The sequence below is a fragment of the Lynx canadensis genome, chromosome C2 (genome assembly GCF_007474595.2).
Source record: "Lynx canadensis isolate LIC74 chromosome C2, mLynCan4.pri.v2, whole genome shotgun sequence".
Lineage (NCBI taxonomy): Eukaryota > Metazoa > Chordata > Mammalia > Carnivora > Felidae > Lynx > Lynx canadensis.
In genome coordinates, this window is record NC_044311.2 from 148,593,324 (window position 1) to 148,608,580 (window position 15,257).

Sequence of the window (15,257 nt, forward strand, 5' to 3'; positions counted from 1 at the left end):
TTGCTGATTGAGAGTCCCCTGTCCCCACCAAAAAGAACTGCCTTGGCCGAACGCAAGCTGGCTGGCACGGAAGGGGTGGAGGGCGGGTGAAGTCCAGCGTCTGCCCACCAGCTCTGAAATATTGCTCAGGACATTCACTTCAATTTCTTTTTTTTTTTTTTTTAATTTTTTTTTTTTCAACGTTTATTTATTTTTGGGACAGAGAGAGACAGAGCATGAACGGGGGAGGGGCAGAGAGAGAGGGAGACACAGAATCGGAAACAGGCTCCAGGCTCTGAGCCATCAGCCCAGAGCCCGACGCGGGGCTCAAACTCGCGGACCGCGAGATCGTGACCTGGCTGAAGTCGGACGCTTAACCGACTGCGCCACCCAGGCGCCCCAAGGGGTTGCCATTCACTTCAATTTCAAAAAACCGTCTGACCCTATCAGCAACGTCTGGCACTTTGTAACACCAGCGAGAAAACCATGAAGAGATGAATTCTGAAACTCTATGCTTCAGGCATAAGCAGTTTCCAAGAGGGCTTTTCTCCTTGGTCCCTGCCACGTCTTAACAGGACAAGGACCACCAGTGGTGATAGTGGTGGGGGTGCTGATGGGAGGGCGGGGGAAGGAAGGGAGCAATGGGCTTTAAGAAAGTGTTGCATCCCTTTTTATTGGCAAATGTGAAACAGAATGAGAGAGCTGATCTCTAAAGATGAATTCCAGGGGCGCCTGGGTGGCTCAGCGGGGTAAGTGTCCGACTCTTGGCTTCGGCTCAGGTCGTGATCTCACAGGTCGTGAGTCGGAGCCCCGCATCGGGCTCTGCGCTGACGGTGCGGAGCCTGCTTGGGATTCTCTGTCTCTCCCTCTCTCTCTGCCCCTCCCCTGCTCGTGCTCTCTCTCAAAATGAATAAGTAGACTTAAAAAAATTAAAAAAAGAAAAGATGGATTCTACATCAGATCATGGACACGAGCTTTCGACCTGTCGTCTAAAGGAATTATTTGCTAGGGCTTTGCAGGGCTTGGTGTATCAGAAGTTAAGTCTTTTTTTTTTTTTTTTTTAATCCATATTTGCCCACAGTGAAGTCTGAGAGCAGATTTCAGTGTGTGTACATGTATATATATGCTCATACACATATTCAATATATATATACTAAACATACGTATACTAAGTATGAATATAAATATATATAATATATAATTTTTAAATGTAAATAGCAACTGAGAAAAAAAGGGGAGAATGGGAGAGTTGATTTGAATACACCTCGTGTCTTTTTTTATATTTTCTCCAGGAGATCTGATTACCAGCTTATTATCTTGAATGTTACCCATGGAACAACTCTGGGGTTGTCAGATAAATTTTTCCTACCCCTCTTAGAGGACTCTGTGATGCAAGGGAGAATGACTTGGGTCCTATGATAATACTGTGAATCATTCGGACCATTTTTTTCTCCATAAAGATGCCTCTCTTTTCGTTCAGGATATCAGGACAGTTTATCCTCTCCTAAAGGTGCCTTCCTTTCGCGTCAACCGCAGTCTTTCATTCATCTGAACGCAACCTCCTCATACTGTTCTCCAAATAATGTAAAATAACTTAAGAATGGAAGTGCCTTACGTAACAAACATTACATAAATACGCAATAACTCAGATAGTGACAGGGTAAATATTCTGCCTGGGAAGACATCCAGAGCAAGAACATAATGAAGGAATTTCATTTTATAAAAGCATTGGGAAGGGGTAACTGTTTTGAAAGTGGAGACTTAAGTTGCCAGGGAGGTCAACATACACATAAATTCCTCCAAGAAATTAAACCCCATTCTAACAGCCCAGAGAACTGGGGACCTCATGGGGGCTGAGCATGGAATCCACACTGCAGGGGTGTGGGGGAGTCCAGGCATTCACTGAGATGAGGCTCTGACAAAATGGGCCCCTTCCCCTTTCGAGGGACAGCACGTGTGCATACCTGATGGCCTTCAAAAGGTTTGGACCAGCAGTTCGAATGGGATCTATTTTCCTAATTATACAAACCAGGTCCTGGCTATAATAAAAACAGGTGTTACCAAAACACACAGGGTGCAAGAAGAATGCCTTGTCTGTTCACTTATTTATATTCCAGTTATCTACTATGTGCAGCCCCGTGCTAGGCTGGTCCTCCAAGGCAAGTTTCAAATTCACAGATCCTTGGCTTGGGCCGGGGCGGTCCATGGATCCCCAGAAGGTGACCACAAATGAGCCTCAGCAGTCCTGGAAAACGAAACTGTGCGGGGGAAACTCCGCGTATAAGCGCACATGCGTATTTTTTTTTCCCTTGGGAGAAGGCTTCCAAGGGATTTTCAAAACTTTCTGTGATGTTCCCAAAAGATTAAAAATCACACTCTTAGAAGTTAGAAGGAAATTTACACTGATTCTCTTCCCTCGTTTATGATGTGGTTGATGATACGGTCTGGTAGATTTCGTCTTTGGTTCTAAAATGAATTCACTAAAGCCGGTATTCCCTGATTGATCGATTTCTTTCCAACTGACTATGTACTCCAACAGGGACGGAAGCACTCACAGACCTCATTGCTAAAATTTCTTAACTGTCTCTCAGGTGCAGCCACGCTATGCTTTCCTGTAACTGCAAATGTCAGTGATCCCTGCCTCAACTGCCCATGTAAACTGATGGAAGCGACTGTTAATTCACCTCGCCAAAGAGAACCTCTTTTGACCCTGAACTTCCATTTTCCGGAGGTGAGGGACGGTCCCAGAACTTGTGGTTAAGTGAAAGGTTCTGAACAACAACCTGTGTGCTCTGCATAACCTCTCCTCCCCTGGGAGCTGCTAACTCTTCTTCCATTGTAAAGGAAGAGTCCATTTCTACGGAGACGCCAAATCGAAGGGAGAAACTCCCAAAAGGGAAGTATGCCCTGAACGAGAATTTAAACTGGCAAGGAGCAAAAGGAGGGAAGGGGAAAAAGGAAGACGGCTCAGACTGCTGAAGCCTTCACCAGTATTTTTTAGGGGCCAGTGCTGTCAGCAAGGCCTTAAAAGCCGGAAGGGCAGGTTTCCCCGGTTGCGCTGAACTTGAGGTCAGACGTTGTGTGATCCTGGATATGAGCCAGCACCCAGACAGATCAGTTTTGTCGAACAGAGAAAAACCCTTCCACGTCCAACCTCTGGCGATTTCTGTGAGGTTTTCCAATCTGCATGGACTGGCAGCTGGTAAAAAGAAAAGGGAGTTTCTTTTTCTACCCTTCGTTTGGAGCTGAGCACCAAGCCCTTTTGAGAATCCATCAGATCTGTGCTGTTTGACAGAATGCGAAACTGGCACAGAAATGTTTGGACGAGCCAATGGCCAGGACCTTCTCGGCCACTGTGGTGTGTTGATGCCAATGACGTGTTTTCAGGCACATTTTCAAAACCAGAAAATGAAACAGTAAATAGCCTGAAGATCGCCTAAGAAAACGTAATGACACTTTTAAAGGACAAGATTCAGTGAGGAAGATTAAGGCCAACTGTCAAAATTAGTAGAATCATCTGCTCTCTTCGTAATGGGAAGCAAATTACAAAAAAAAAAAAAAAAAAAAAAAAAAGATCTGGCAGGCTTCGATGTTGACACTTCCACTCGAGAGAGTAAAATCAAGTTATATTTTATAACTATGGAGAGACATAAGGACACAGAGTCAAATGGGGCCTTTTGACAGCCCGTTTTGTTTTGTAGTACTGACTAAAAAAAAAAAAAAAAAAACACACAAGCACACAAATAACTCAAGACCAACAATCTACAGGATAACCATAATCGGGTCAAGTGTGTAATTAGGGCTCCTATGTTTTGGATTGCTTATTATCTCGCATGGGAAGCGGAGCCCATTCCAAACAGATATTGTCCCTTTATGGCATTTTAATCGATTTTCTTGTTCCAGGTTATCAGAAGACAGCCCGGCCTTGGTTCCAGCTATTTCACTCTCTGGGTTTTATGCAAACTCTAGGGCATTCTGGCACGAATCAGGCAGCCAAGTGCAAACAATCCACACCTTGGGGAAACAGTTCACTGTTCCCCAAGTAAACACAATCACCTATTAGTCACCCACTCAAAACAGAAATGGCCAATGGGGGACAAGAGACCAGCCCTCGATGCCAGAAAAGGAAGCAAGCTGCTTTCAAAATCTCATTCTTTATGAGCACCGACTAACTGCATACTGCCTCAAAGCCACTACAGCGCTGCTTGTGGGGAAATGTCACCGGCATGATCCGTTCAAGTTTCCCACACTTTTATAACCCAAACCCAACACGCAGACCCCCATAGACGCGCACTACGGTAACAGGACTTTCTCTGGAAATGCAGTATCGTGAGACTCAGCCACCGTTCCTGATAATGCACATCCACAAGAATTGAAGTGAGATGGCGAGGGAGGCTGGCAGGCAGGCCCCAGACAATAGATAGGGCCTTTGTGTTTTATTGGCTTCTCACCTACTCGGCCAGCCACTCATCTGAAGCCTTCGAGATGTTTTCTAAACACACATCTCTGAATCATAATGTGAATTCCATTTACTGAAAGGCGGGGACTTTTAATATAACAAGTGAACCCATTTAATGACTTTATGCTTTTATACATGACAGCATCTCTCATGCTTTCCATAAGTGGATATGATTTTCTTTGCATTACCCTATTATTAACATAGTTAGTATTATGAACATATGTATTCAATCATGTTATCTCTTTTTTTTTTTTCTTTCTCAACCTAGGATGCTATTTTAAAAATGCTCTGGACGGCTAAGATAGCAAAAATGATTGCCCCCAAAAGCAACACACCTTTCCTTCCCCTCTTTGACTAGTCAAACACAGATTTTCTTATATTTTGCAATGTCTTTATAAAGAGTAACGATTACTCTTATGTTTAAATGTCCATTGGTTATACTTTAATCTTTTTTTTAAATACAAGAGTCATCTACTGTTGTTCAGGCCCTTATCGTGACTTTTATTATATTCGAAATAACTTGTATGCATTAGGTTATTCATTACTATATCGTGAAAATGAGGTTTTCAAAACAAACTCTCCTTCCTCTTCAATTAAACTTCTAGTACTTACTGCTATTTATAAAATATGACTTCAGTTCCCACAATGCAGAGAAAACACAATATTTGAAAATAATTGGAAACCAGAGGGGTTTACGGGCCAAAATTCCTCTTTCTGCTCTAATACTTCAGTAATGGGCACAGAAAAATAAAACACACAGAACAGTTCCTTTGGGTAATCCAGTCTTTAACACATTAGCACGAAAATGTTAACTGGGTCTGACCCCTCCCCCAAATAGTAAGGCATCCAAATGACACGAAACAAGGAAGGTGGCAAAACGCCATCAAATCTACCAAACCAGAAGGATATCAACACCGTGTCTTCATATTTTGCCATAAAATGGTAAATTTGAAACCACATTTCAGTAACCATATATTGCATATCCCTTAAAACGATCAGAAGTGCTCATCTGAAACTTGGTCCCTTGTCACAGACAGCTCATGGAATCTAAGTTAGAGGCTTCTATTGTAGAGATTTTTGATAATTACCAAGTTGAGAACACCAGTTGTACGATCTCAGTTTCCATGATGGTGAGTTTTATATTTTTAAATTTTGGTGAGGACGTGAGGGATTTCCTTGAAGTTCACATTTCACGTTTTACATCTTCCAAAGCAGTTTTAAACCGGCTCAATAATAGAAGGCAACAATGAATCTTGAAAACATATTAAGTTTTAAATAAATATTTTTTAAAAGCTCGATGTAGTGATAAGAACAAGAAAGACTATTTCTAGGGGGGGGGGGGAACTTCCATCATGGAAACTTCTAGAAGGTTTTGAAATTTGGGTCTGTTGCCATGTAAATACTTGTGTTTCAAGTTCAGTTTTGACGGATACATACCTCGTCCACTCCGACCGACAAACCTGAGGTCATTGAATCTTGCAACTTGGTTTTTCATGGCTGCGGTGGCATTTCTCAGTTCGGCTGAGTAGTTTTCGTCATTGCCTGCCATCACAGTGACCAGAGTACCATCTGGGACATCCCCCAGAGCCACCACCTAAACACCAGCCAAGGGACAAACGCAGACATCAGAAATGTTACAAACGTTGGTGTCTCCGGTGTAGTAATTGCTCTAAAATTAAACGTATATTAAGTGATCCTTTTTAAGTTTGCAAAGGAATAGCAAAATGACAGAAAAGTTATTCATGGGAAGAATTTCTTTGAATTCCATTATGCAGAACTAAATATAAATTTTCAAGTCCTAAAACATTCATCTAATAAAGCCACATCAGGTCACATGGCACGGCTGGAAGGAGACTGAATGCGGCCAAGGCTCTGGAAAGCTGTGCCTTCTCACGAATGCAATCATCTTACTCGTGCACATCTGAGAAACGCAATATCTTCTTTTTGTGACTATATAACCTAACCCATTTTTCGCTTGTCCAGACCTCCATTGATGGGCCTAACGGGGCCAACTTTGCTTTTAGGTGTTCAAACTTATTTCTGCCAAAATTGAATTCGATCATTACAACTGAATTGTTGACCGTTCTTGAGGGACGCTGTCCCTCTGCAGGTCATCTTTGAGACCCCCTGCTCGCTTCTCTTATTCTGATTGTCAGTAGCAGGGAATTCTGGCAGGCAGAGGAAAAAAAAAATCAGAAGTGTATCCTTTATTACTAATTCCAAAATCAACAGACGTCAGAGAAGAGGGGCTCTCCCTGTTATGTGCTGCTCTGAATTCAGGAGTGGAACTAGGTGGCATTTTTATATCTGTGGGTCCCCCAGACGTGTCCACTGCATCCTGATAGTTGACTGAGGTTTTCCCCAAACCCAGCTGACCTTGAAGAGGAGTTCCGCTAACGTAATTGCATAGGAATGGATTTCCTAACAGGGCTGGTGAACAAGACTGGTAGATAAGTATTTTTGATGCTCAGGTAATAAAAAAAGCAGTAATTTCCAAGGTAAAATGCTCTGAAGACAATGGTGTAAAAATGCTTTGTGCAGTAGTATCCCATCATTTGACCCTTCTAGAAACTATTTATTGGGGTTAGACAACTATTACCAGCTAAATTTCCATTGCTTCTATTTTTTTAAAGTGGTCATAGGACTTCCGATGAAAATACCCCAAGTTCTATCGTTTCTGATATTCCTCATGGTACTTTCTCAGTCAGTAGTGCATTTGTGTTAATCATGCCAATCATACAGTCACTTTTTTCATACTGTGTTTGAGTTGGAACAGCAAAGAATTCTCTAGGGATTATTTCTTCCCTGTGTTTTCTACCTCTTCATTTTTACCCAATTTGGGGGTTAATACCTATATTTTCGACCCTCTTTTCCTGTCTGCAAAAAAGGCTGCCATAGGCTCCCTGATAGCAAAGCCATGGTTTCTCGAAATGCCCATCTTCGTGGCCTCCCCGTGTCATCCAAGTGACCCTCCATTGCTTTTGTGCCTTGGGATGCTTCAGCTCTTGGGCTCTGAGGAGTCTGGCAGGGAGGACAAGCCATCTCACCACAAGAGACTATGGGACCGGGAGAACCAGCCCACACAGCAGTAGGTAAGCACATTCTTCATCTGTCTTAGCACACTTGCTCTCTCAAACACCGTCTGGGCCTTTTATCTTTCTTTCTAATCCTTTCCATCCCAACGCTGGGCATGTTTTCTACGAAGGAGATTTAAAAACACAGCTATTTATTCCCCAAGCACCCTCTAATTAGATATTTAGTTCCCATTAGAAGCGTGTTTGTTGCCTTTTAATTAAGAGCAGTAATATGACAATTCCCTTTTGTTTCGAAAACATCATTGAACTAAATCTCCCTGATCAGTTATTTACTTATTATTATTATTTTTTTTTACCACTTTTTCTATTCCCACAAAACGTGCTTGCTTTATTCTGCTTTTTTCAGTCTCTTAAAAATTTTTCCACTTTTTTTTTTTTTTCTTCACTATTTTCACTTCCCTCTGTAAAATTAGCTCACAGTGTTGAAATGCTCTCCTGGAACACATATTTTTACTTCCTCGTCCCCATCTCCCTGTGATGACCCGGCTTCTCTATTTTAATCCAACCTTCCGTAAGTGTACAAGGACTGTATACTTAATTACACGGTTTTCAAACTCAATAATTCGCTCTTGGGGCAGAGTCTGCAAAGAGGTTGAAGTAAGTAAATTTGTTGCATGGCTTCCCAAACGTATTCTAAATCACCTTCCTCCCCCTGGCTCCTCTCACAATGCTCCACGCCTGTGCCTCTCTCATCTTTCCAAGACTATCTTTGTCAGTAATTTGGCAAACTTGTGAGACCTTCATCAAGTGGAAACAAATATAGAGTAAAATGATCATGGTGGCTAAATATGAAAAGGTTGTTGATGTTGGAATTTAAGACCAACAAAATTAGGAGTTTAACTCCTACCCCTCCCTTTCTAAAAAAAAAATGCAACAAAAGTCAGAGATCTTTGGGTGCCTGAAGATCATTTATTTGGTCTTTTATTGATCTCAGAGGGATTTTTTTTTTTTCTTTTTGCTTTTGGCAGGAGGAAAGGGGAGAATATTAAATCCGGGGAAATTACAGTAATAACGTATAACATCTAATTGTTAACAAGCCTACTTAGCCTAGATAAAAAAATTAAAAAATTAAAACTAACACGTCTGCTAATTTTATACAGATTGTGTCACTGATAGGCAATAAGGAGAGAATAAAAAAAAAAAAATCTAACTTCAAACAGAAAGAAAGAAGGAACTGGAATGAAAAGCTATAAACAATAGGTAAGGAAACACAAACATTTACATTTAACACAGACCAAACAGACAAGAAGGGACTTGCTGGCCAAAGGATATCTCATATTTTGTTTTACTTCTCTGTTTTTAAAGTATCAGGAAGTTGGGCAAAATATCAGCCCTCCTAGGTACTCTAGTGGATCTCCCCACACCGCTCTTGGCTGGCCTGCTCACACATTCAGACTGGCATTTTAAACAACTCTAATTAGGTTGAAATTACAGTTACAATTCATTTATTTCAAATCCCTTAATTTTCCAGAGTTTCAAAGAAAGCTGTGGAGTGGAACCCAGAACTCAGCCAAGATGACATTTAATGCATGCCCAGGGACTGAAGTCTTGCCGATAGAAACATGACTTCTTTCTTTCTTACAGAAAGTATATGACTATTAGCATCCAAAGCCTCTGAACTTGTTGAAGGCATGTTTATGCCTTCGGACCCTGGTGAGCCAGGGCCTAAACAGACTGTAATATTGCAGTATTAAAAAAAAAAAAAAAACCCTAAGTCATCTAAATAGCTTTTTTAGGCTGCTTCTGTAAGTAGTGGGTAACACGTAGCAAATTTAAGATTTTCACAGTAGTAAAATATGTATCTTTTCTATGCTAAAAAATAAAGGTGTTCCATGGGAAAAATGAGGGGGGGGGAGTTACATTTTTGGGGTCCAGGACAAGCAAATAGGCATATTTTAATCTATTTTAAGGAAACTTTGTAATCTGAAGTCTCCCTTCCATTTCAAACATTAAAGCAGGGGATTTACACATAGGATTTCGGAAGGCTAGTAAAGAATCACTTACATGCTCTTTTCATCAATATCATCAGACTTTATCATTGGTTCACATTTTCTCCTCCATATTACAGGGAAAACAATCATTCTTTACTGATTAACTTCTTAAAGAGATTGTCTGGGGCTTATTTAAAATCCACATTTTAAAGTAATAATGTCTACGGAAACTCTCTGGGAGGAAGGTAGGTGGCTACGTGGAGAGTGGAGCCAGGGATACACAGGGAGTCACGTTTTGAAGGCTAGCTTGCTTTTCCCCCCTAACCTTTGGGCTCGTTTCCTCGCTGAAAATTCTGTCTGCTCCTTCGGTTGTGCAGGGAACAGGCTTCCTCCAGGAAGAGGCCTCTCTTGATGGGGACGCAGTGGTGACAGATACTACTCAAGTGGCTACATTTCTGCAACGTCCTTCCCTTTCCCCTATCTGTCCTCAAGACCCACTTGAACTTTTTTCAAGAGAACTCTACATGGGTCATTTAGGAGTCTACCAACGATCACTCAGTAAAACAAATGAGATTGAAAAAAAAAAAAAAGTGAATCGTCAAAAGTCATTTTGAAAAAGAAATCTCTTTGGTTACTAAGATTTCTGCGAAAAAGAATTCCCCGGGTGGCTCATCAAAGCAAGTTCTAGGATTTTCTTTCCAGGCTTTTAGAAGAAAAAAAAAATATATCCATATATATATATATACATTATATATGTATATATATATATACATATATATATATACATATACATATGTATATATATATATACATATTTAGAGTAGCTTGAGAAACTATATCACTTCACCCCCTGAAGATTATTAATCACTTAGTGTTTTGATATATTTGGGCGTTGGTTCCCTGGAGGAGGAGGGGACATCCAGAAGAGATTCTGATTTCACCTCAAAGGAAGACACAGGGCTCTTACAACCCACTCCCTTGGTAGGTCAGGGGTATTGGGTTTAAATGACCCTTTGGCTGATTATCAGCCTGTCTCCTCCCTCAGCTCTTATCTGAAAAGTGGCCCCGGGGCCGAGCCCTGTCAAGTCCCCAGTCACAGAAGGGACTCAGTCCTGTTCTGCGGCTAAAGGAGCTTGTTTCTGTAAAGAGATTAGAATGATTGAAAATTGAAATGGACTCCCAGCCCAAATCTACAGAGATGCAGGACAGCAAGGAAAGAGTCCAGTGGCTTTTGCACCTCATCCTCACTCCCTCCCCCTCCAAAACTTCTGCTCTCAGAAAACGGAGGCAATTCTATAGACAGAGCCAATTACACATTTTGTTTGGTCTTAGAAATCATAATGTTAAGTTTAGAAGGTGTATAAAGCTTAAAAATAAAGAACTCCGACAGTACTGTATAAAAAACTGAACACTATCCATTGTAACTAGATCAAGATCCAGTAGAGGCCTGGAACTCTTAAAAAGCTTATATTAAATTAATCTCCCTGAAAGGGCACAATCTGATCTTTACAGCTCCCTCCCCACCCCCCACCTGCCTTTCTTAGTCCTCAAAATGAACAGGAAATGACTACGGATTGTACTAAAATGTTGGTTGCCCCTTCTTAAACCCACCCAAGACAGAAGAATAGAATCCCCACCGCCAAAATTAAATTTCTACTGTTTGCGGTCAGGGCTGGGGCGGGGGGGGGGGCAGTGGCGTTTAAAAACGCCGGGTGTTGTTGATAATATCCCGGTTCAAGGGCAAGGTTTTTTAAAGGCCGCTCAAAGCTAGGGCGAGATCAGGGGTGGAAGTGAACGAAGACCTCTCGGGCTGTTCAGCAGAATTTGCGGGGTCCACGCCACCCCCTCCCCAGACAGCAATGCGAGCGGATTAGACCCCGGCTGGCTCGCAGAGAAGACAGCCTTGCCACCTTTCGAGGCCCCGGGCTTAATCTAGGTGAGCCGGAGATAAGGTTCAGGAGGGTTCCAGGAAAAGAAACAGGATTCGCTACTTGCGGCTTGTGGCAGGCGCAGACTAGAAGCTGCAAAAAGTCTTCAGAAAACTTTTGCAAACTTAACTACGCCCTCCGCGGACTTTGGACATGCTAATTTCGATGGGACTGTTGAAGAGCGAGTGGGGGTAGGAAGCCCTGACAGTTTTCCTTGTCAGTTTATTTTCACTGACCCTAAAGTATAAAAGTCTCTTTACTTCCTGATGCCTCCATCGGAGCGAGGCAGAATGGCTTGGGTGTCAAGCCAGCGCTGGGGGTGGGGGTGGGGGGTTGGGTGGGGGAGAAGCATGGGAGCAGACCGGCTGGCCAGGGCTGGGTTATAACTTTTTCTGCTCTTCTACTTTGTGGCAAAGCTAAGGACCTCTGTCAGGGAGGTCCCGACCGGCCCTCAGTGGACGTCCTTGGGGGGCATCCAGATCTTTGTCAGTCCACCCTGGAGGCGGCCCCTGCGGGTCCCCCAGCACACACACACACACACACACCGAGGATCGCCAGGGCAACCCAGCATCCCCGGTGTCCCGAGAGCAGGAGGATGGACCAGGGGCCGCGGGGGGCAGCGCCGGCCCCTTTCTAGAACCCGGCCCCGCCCGCCTGGCCGCTGCCCTCCGGGATCGCCCCCGGCCTCGGCCGGCCTCCGCCTGTCCCCCCGCCACCCGCTCGCGGCCCGGGCCGAGTACCTTGAAAGCGATGGGCAGGGTCTTGTTGCAGCGCCAGTGCGTGGGCAACACGGAGCAGAGGAAGTTGGGGCTGTCGGTGCGCACCAGCTCGCCGGGGTGGTCGGCCAGCACCTCCACCATGCTGCGGTCGCCGCTCCTCAGCTTGCCGGCCAGGGCGGCGCCGGCGTCCGGGGCGCCCAGCGGCAGCGCCTCGCTCATCTTGCCCGGGCTCAGCGCGGTGGAAGGCGGCGTGAAGCGGCGGCTCGTGCTGGCATCTACGGGGATACGCATCACAACAAGCCGATTGAGTTAGGACCCTGCAAACAGCTCCTACCAGACGGCGACAGGGGCGCGGATCTTCGGCGAGCAGCTCCAGGGAGACCAACATACAAGTTCAGGGGCCTTTATTGCTGCGGGGGGGGGGGGGGGGGGGGGGGGGACTGGGGGAGGCGGGAGACCAAGTTACTAACAGTCCAGGAGGGGGAAAGTTCTATTATGCCGGCCAGCCTCAGACCCGGCAGGGCTCCTAGCAACCGACCGGTTAGTGCTTTAAAAATTGGGCGACTAGAATCCAGAGTCAAATGCCAAGGGAGACTATCTTCTGAGTCTTGCTTTGAGAGTTTAACTTCAGTCTTTGGCTGTTAAAGAAAGTTCCCGGAGGCAAAATTCCCATACGCTTTCTAAAACATTTATACGGAGAGCGAAAAGACCAGCAAATACATAATTTGGAAGTTCCAGTAGGTAATCGCCTGTCAGTTTTTTTTTTTTTTTTACTTGTTTGCTTTTGCGGGTGAGTTTTGTCTAAAGTCCTAATACGACACAAAATATACGAGTGTCTTCCATATACAGAGCCACTCTCACATGCAAAACTGGCTTCGGTCCTCAAAAGCAAGAGCTGCGACTTCCAAAGGTCATGCTACTAATGTATGTGCACGTATATATAAATATATACATATGCTCTACTTCATAAAATATTTACAATTCAATCTGTAGAGAATTTAAACACAACAGAAATCCATTAATGTTCGCTGCTGATTTTTTTTTTAAGTAGCCTTGAAAATAAGCTTCAGTAGTTGAAGAAGGGCTGGGCTGGAAATACTTGTCATGTTCTCTTAATAATTTCTGGCAAAATGCTCAGTTCAGAGAATTCAGCTTTTCAAAAAAGAGCTAGTCTTAAAAAAAAAAAAAAAAGAAAAAAAGTTCCAAGTCGATGACAGTCAGGGTACAGCTCTCCACATCTGAGAACTCGGGTTTGGGGATGTTGGTTAAGTTTGTGGCTGATCCTGTGGTTGGTGGGAGTTGAGCAGCAGCCGAGTCACACGCACGCAGACACGCACTCTTCCCGAAGCCAGCCACTGTCTACATCGACTCGGTGAGTCAGCCCGTCTTGGGCAGTAGCGAGACGATCTTCCTCCAACGTCGCCTCAGCGCCGGCTGGTTAAATGCCCGGACGCTCCTATACCTACGATCGCCGCGTAACCGCAGCAGGTGGAGCGGGCCTTGAGAGGAGGCTCCGCAGCGCAGATCGAAACAGACGCGGTGGTTCGAATTACACACGCAGTCACACTCCCACGCACACTCCCACGCACATGCAACTTCACGGCTCGCCTCGAAGCCCAGCACACTTTCTCCTGCAGTTGTCAAAGGAAACAACCGGGGAAAAGTTCACAGGCAGGAAAGAAGTTGAAACATCCAGCCAAGAAACCAGTTCATTCAAAAGTAAGAGAGAAAGAAAAAAAAAAAAATCGTAGCTCCAACGCAGGTCAAGGAGAAGCAGCAAAGGTTGACTTTCTTCTGGCGTCCCCAGGAGGCCCGGGAAGAGGTGCCTGCCGGCGCAGGGCCGGGCAGCGTGGTGCCCTGGCTGGGTCCGGCCGCGGGGCGCCCGTCCCGCCTAGCGCCCGCTGGCTCTATGAATGAGAGTGCCTGGAAATGAACGTGCTTTTACTGTAAGCCCGGCCCGAGGAATTCCATTCCCTCAGCTCGTTTGCATAGGGGCGGCCGCCGGCCAATCACAGGCCTTTCCGGTATCAGCCAGGGCGCGGCTCGCGGCCGCGGGCTCCTGGAATTGGCCCGCGCGCCCCCGCCGCTGCCGCGCGCTACTGTACGCAGCCTGGGTGGAGAGTCCCAGGCTGCCGCGGCCTCCCCGCGCACCCCGCGCACTCGCATCCACGCACACACACGCGCACACTCACACATTCGCCCGAGGCCCCGCCCTGGTGCGGACCGCGGCCCTGCGTCTCTGCGCCCGTGCAGCGTCGCGCTGCCACCGGCCCGGGGCTGCAGTGCGCAGCGGCGCCACAGGCGGCCGCGGTCTGGAGACCAGGGAGGTGGAGAAAGAGGAGGCCGGCCGGCCCTGGGAGGGCTCGGGCCGCGCGCCGCGCCCGGAACGGCCCGGGCACGGAGACCAGCTGGAGGGAGGCGCCCCCCGCGCCTTGGAGATGAAGCGGCCGCCGCGAGGCTCCCGGGATCGGTACCGGAGCCCCGGGGCGGCCCCGGGCCCTGAGCGGCCACCCAGGGCCGAGCCTCTGCTTCCCCGGCGTGGGTGGGATTCGGCCGCGAGGGGGGCCGGAGGGCCGAGGGCCCGGCCGAAGAGCGGCTCCGCGGGGCCCCATGGTCGGGTGGGCAGCTGCAGCGAAGTGACGCTGATTCATTTAACGAGGCCAGACGACTCTCGGTCTCCCCAACACGGTTTTGTGTTTTTAGTTTTCTCTCTTGGTTTGCTTTCTCTAATTGGTGTTTTTCACCGCGTCCGGGCTGCGGCTTAATTACGCAGCGCGCCTCAGTCTGAGTGCGCGGTGCGGCCAGCAAGTGAGTGTCCCGGTCAGAAAAGACCCCAAAGAACAAGCGACGGGAAAGAAAGTTGAAGGCATCCGCTGGGCTGGCACCCCGTCCTCGGAGCGTCGGCTCCCCCGCAGGCGGCACGAAAGCCCACCGCTGGGCCTAGGTCGCCCTAGCCCCGCACCCACCTCCGGCTCCCCGGAAACGGCGCTGGCTCCTTTCCCCGCCCCCGCGAGCCGGAGCGGCCTGGGGTGCCGAACCCACCCCGGCTTTGCGCGCCGGCGGGAACTTCCCTTGCGCCCGTCCCCGCGGCGCCGCGGGCATTTTCGCGGAGCTTAGAGGGGGCCCCGCCCCACCCCGGCGCCCGA

General features: G+C 46.5%; 1 protein-coding gene across 6 annotated transcripts in view; it reads right to left on the reverse strand.

Moving 5' to 3' along the window:
* Nucleotides 1-15,257, reverse strand: part of RUNX1 (RUNX family transcription factor 1) — a 255,027-nt gene that overhangs the window by 79,908 nt on the left and 159,862 nt on the right. For all 6 annotated transcript variants that reach the window (XM_030330210.1, XM_030330208.1, XM_030330209.1 and 3 more), the window contains 2 exons: nucleotides 12,133-12,386; nucleotides 5,876-6,032 (listed from right to left, as the gene is read on the reverse strand). In XM_030330210.1, coding sequence (XP_030186070.1) covers nucleotides 5,876-6,032; nucleotides 12,133-12,386 — 411 coding nt within the window. The remainder of the gene's footprint in view (nucleotides 1-5,875; nucleotides 6,033-12,132; nucleotides 12,387-15,257) is intronic.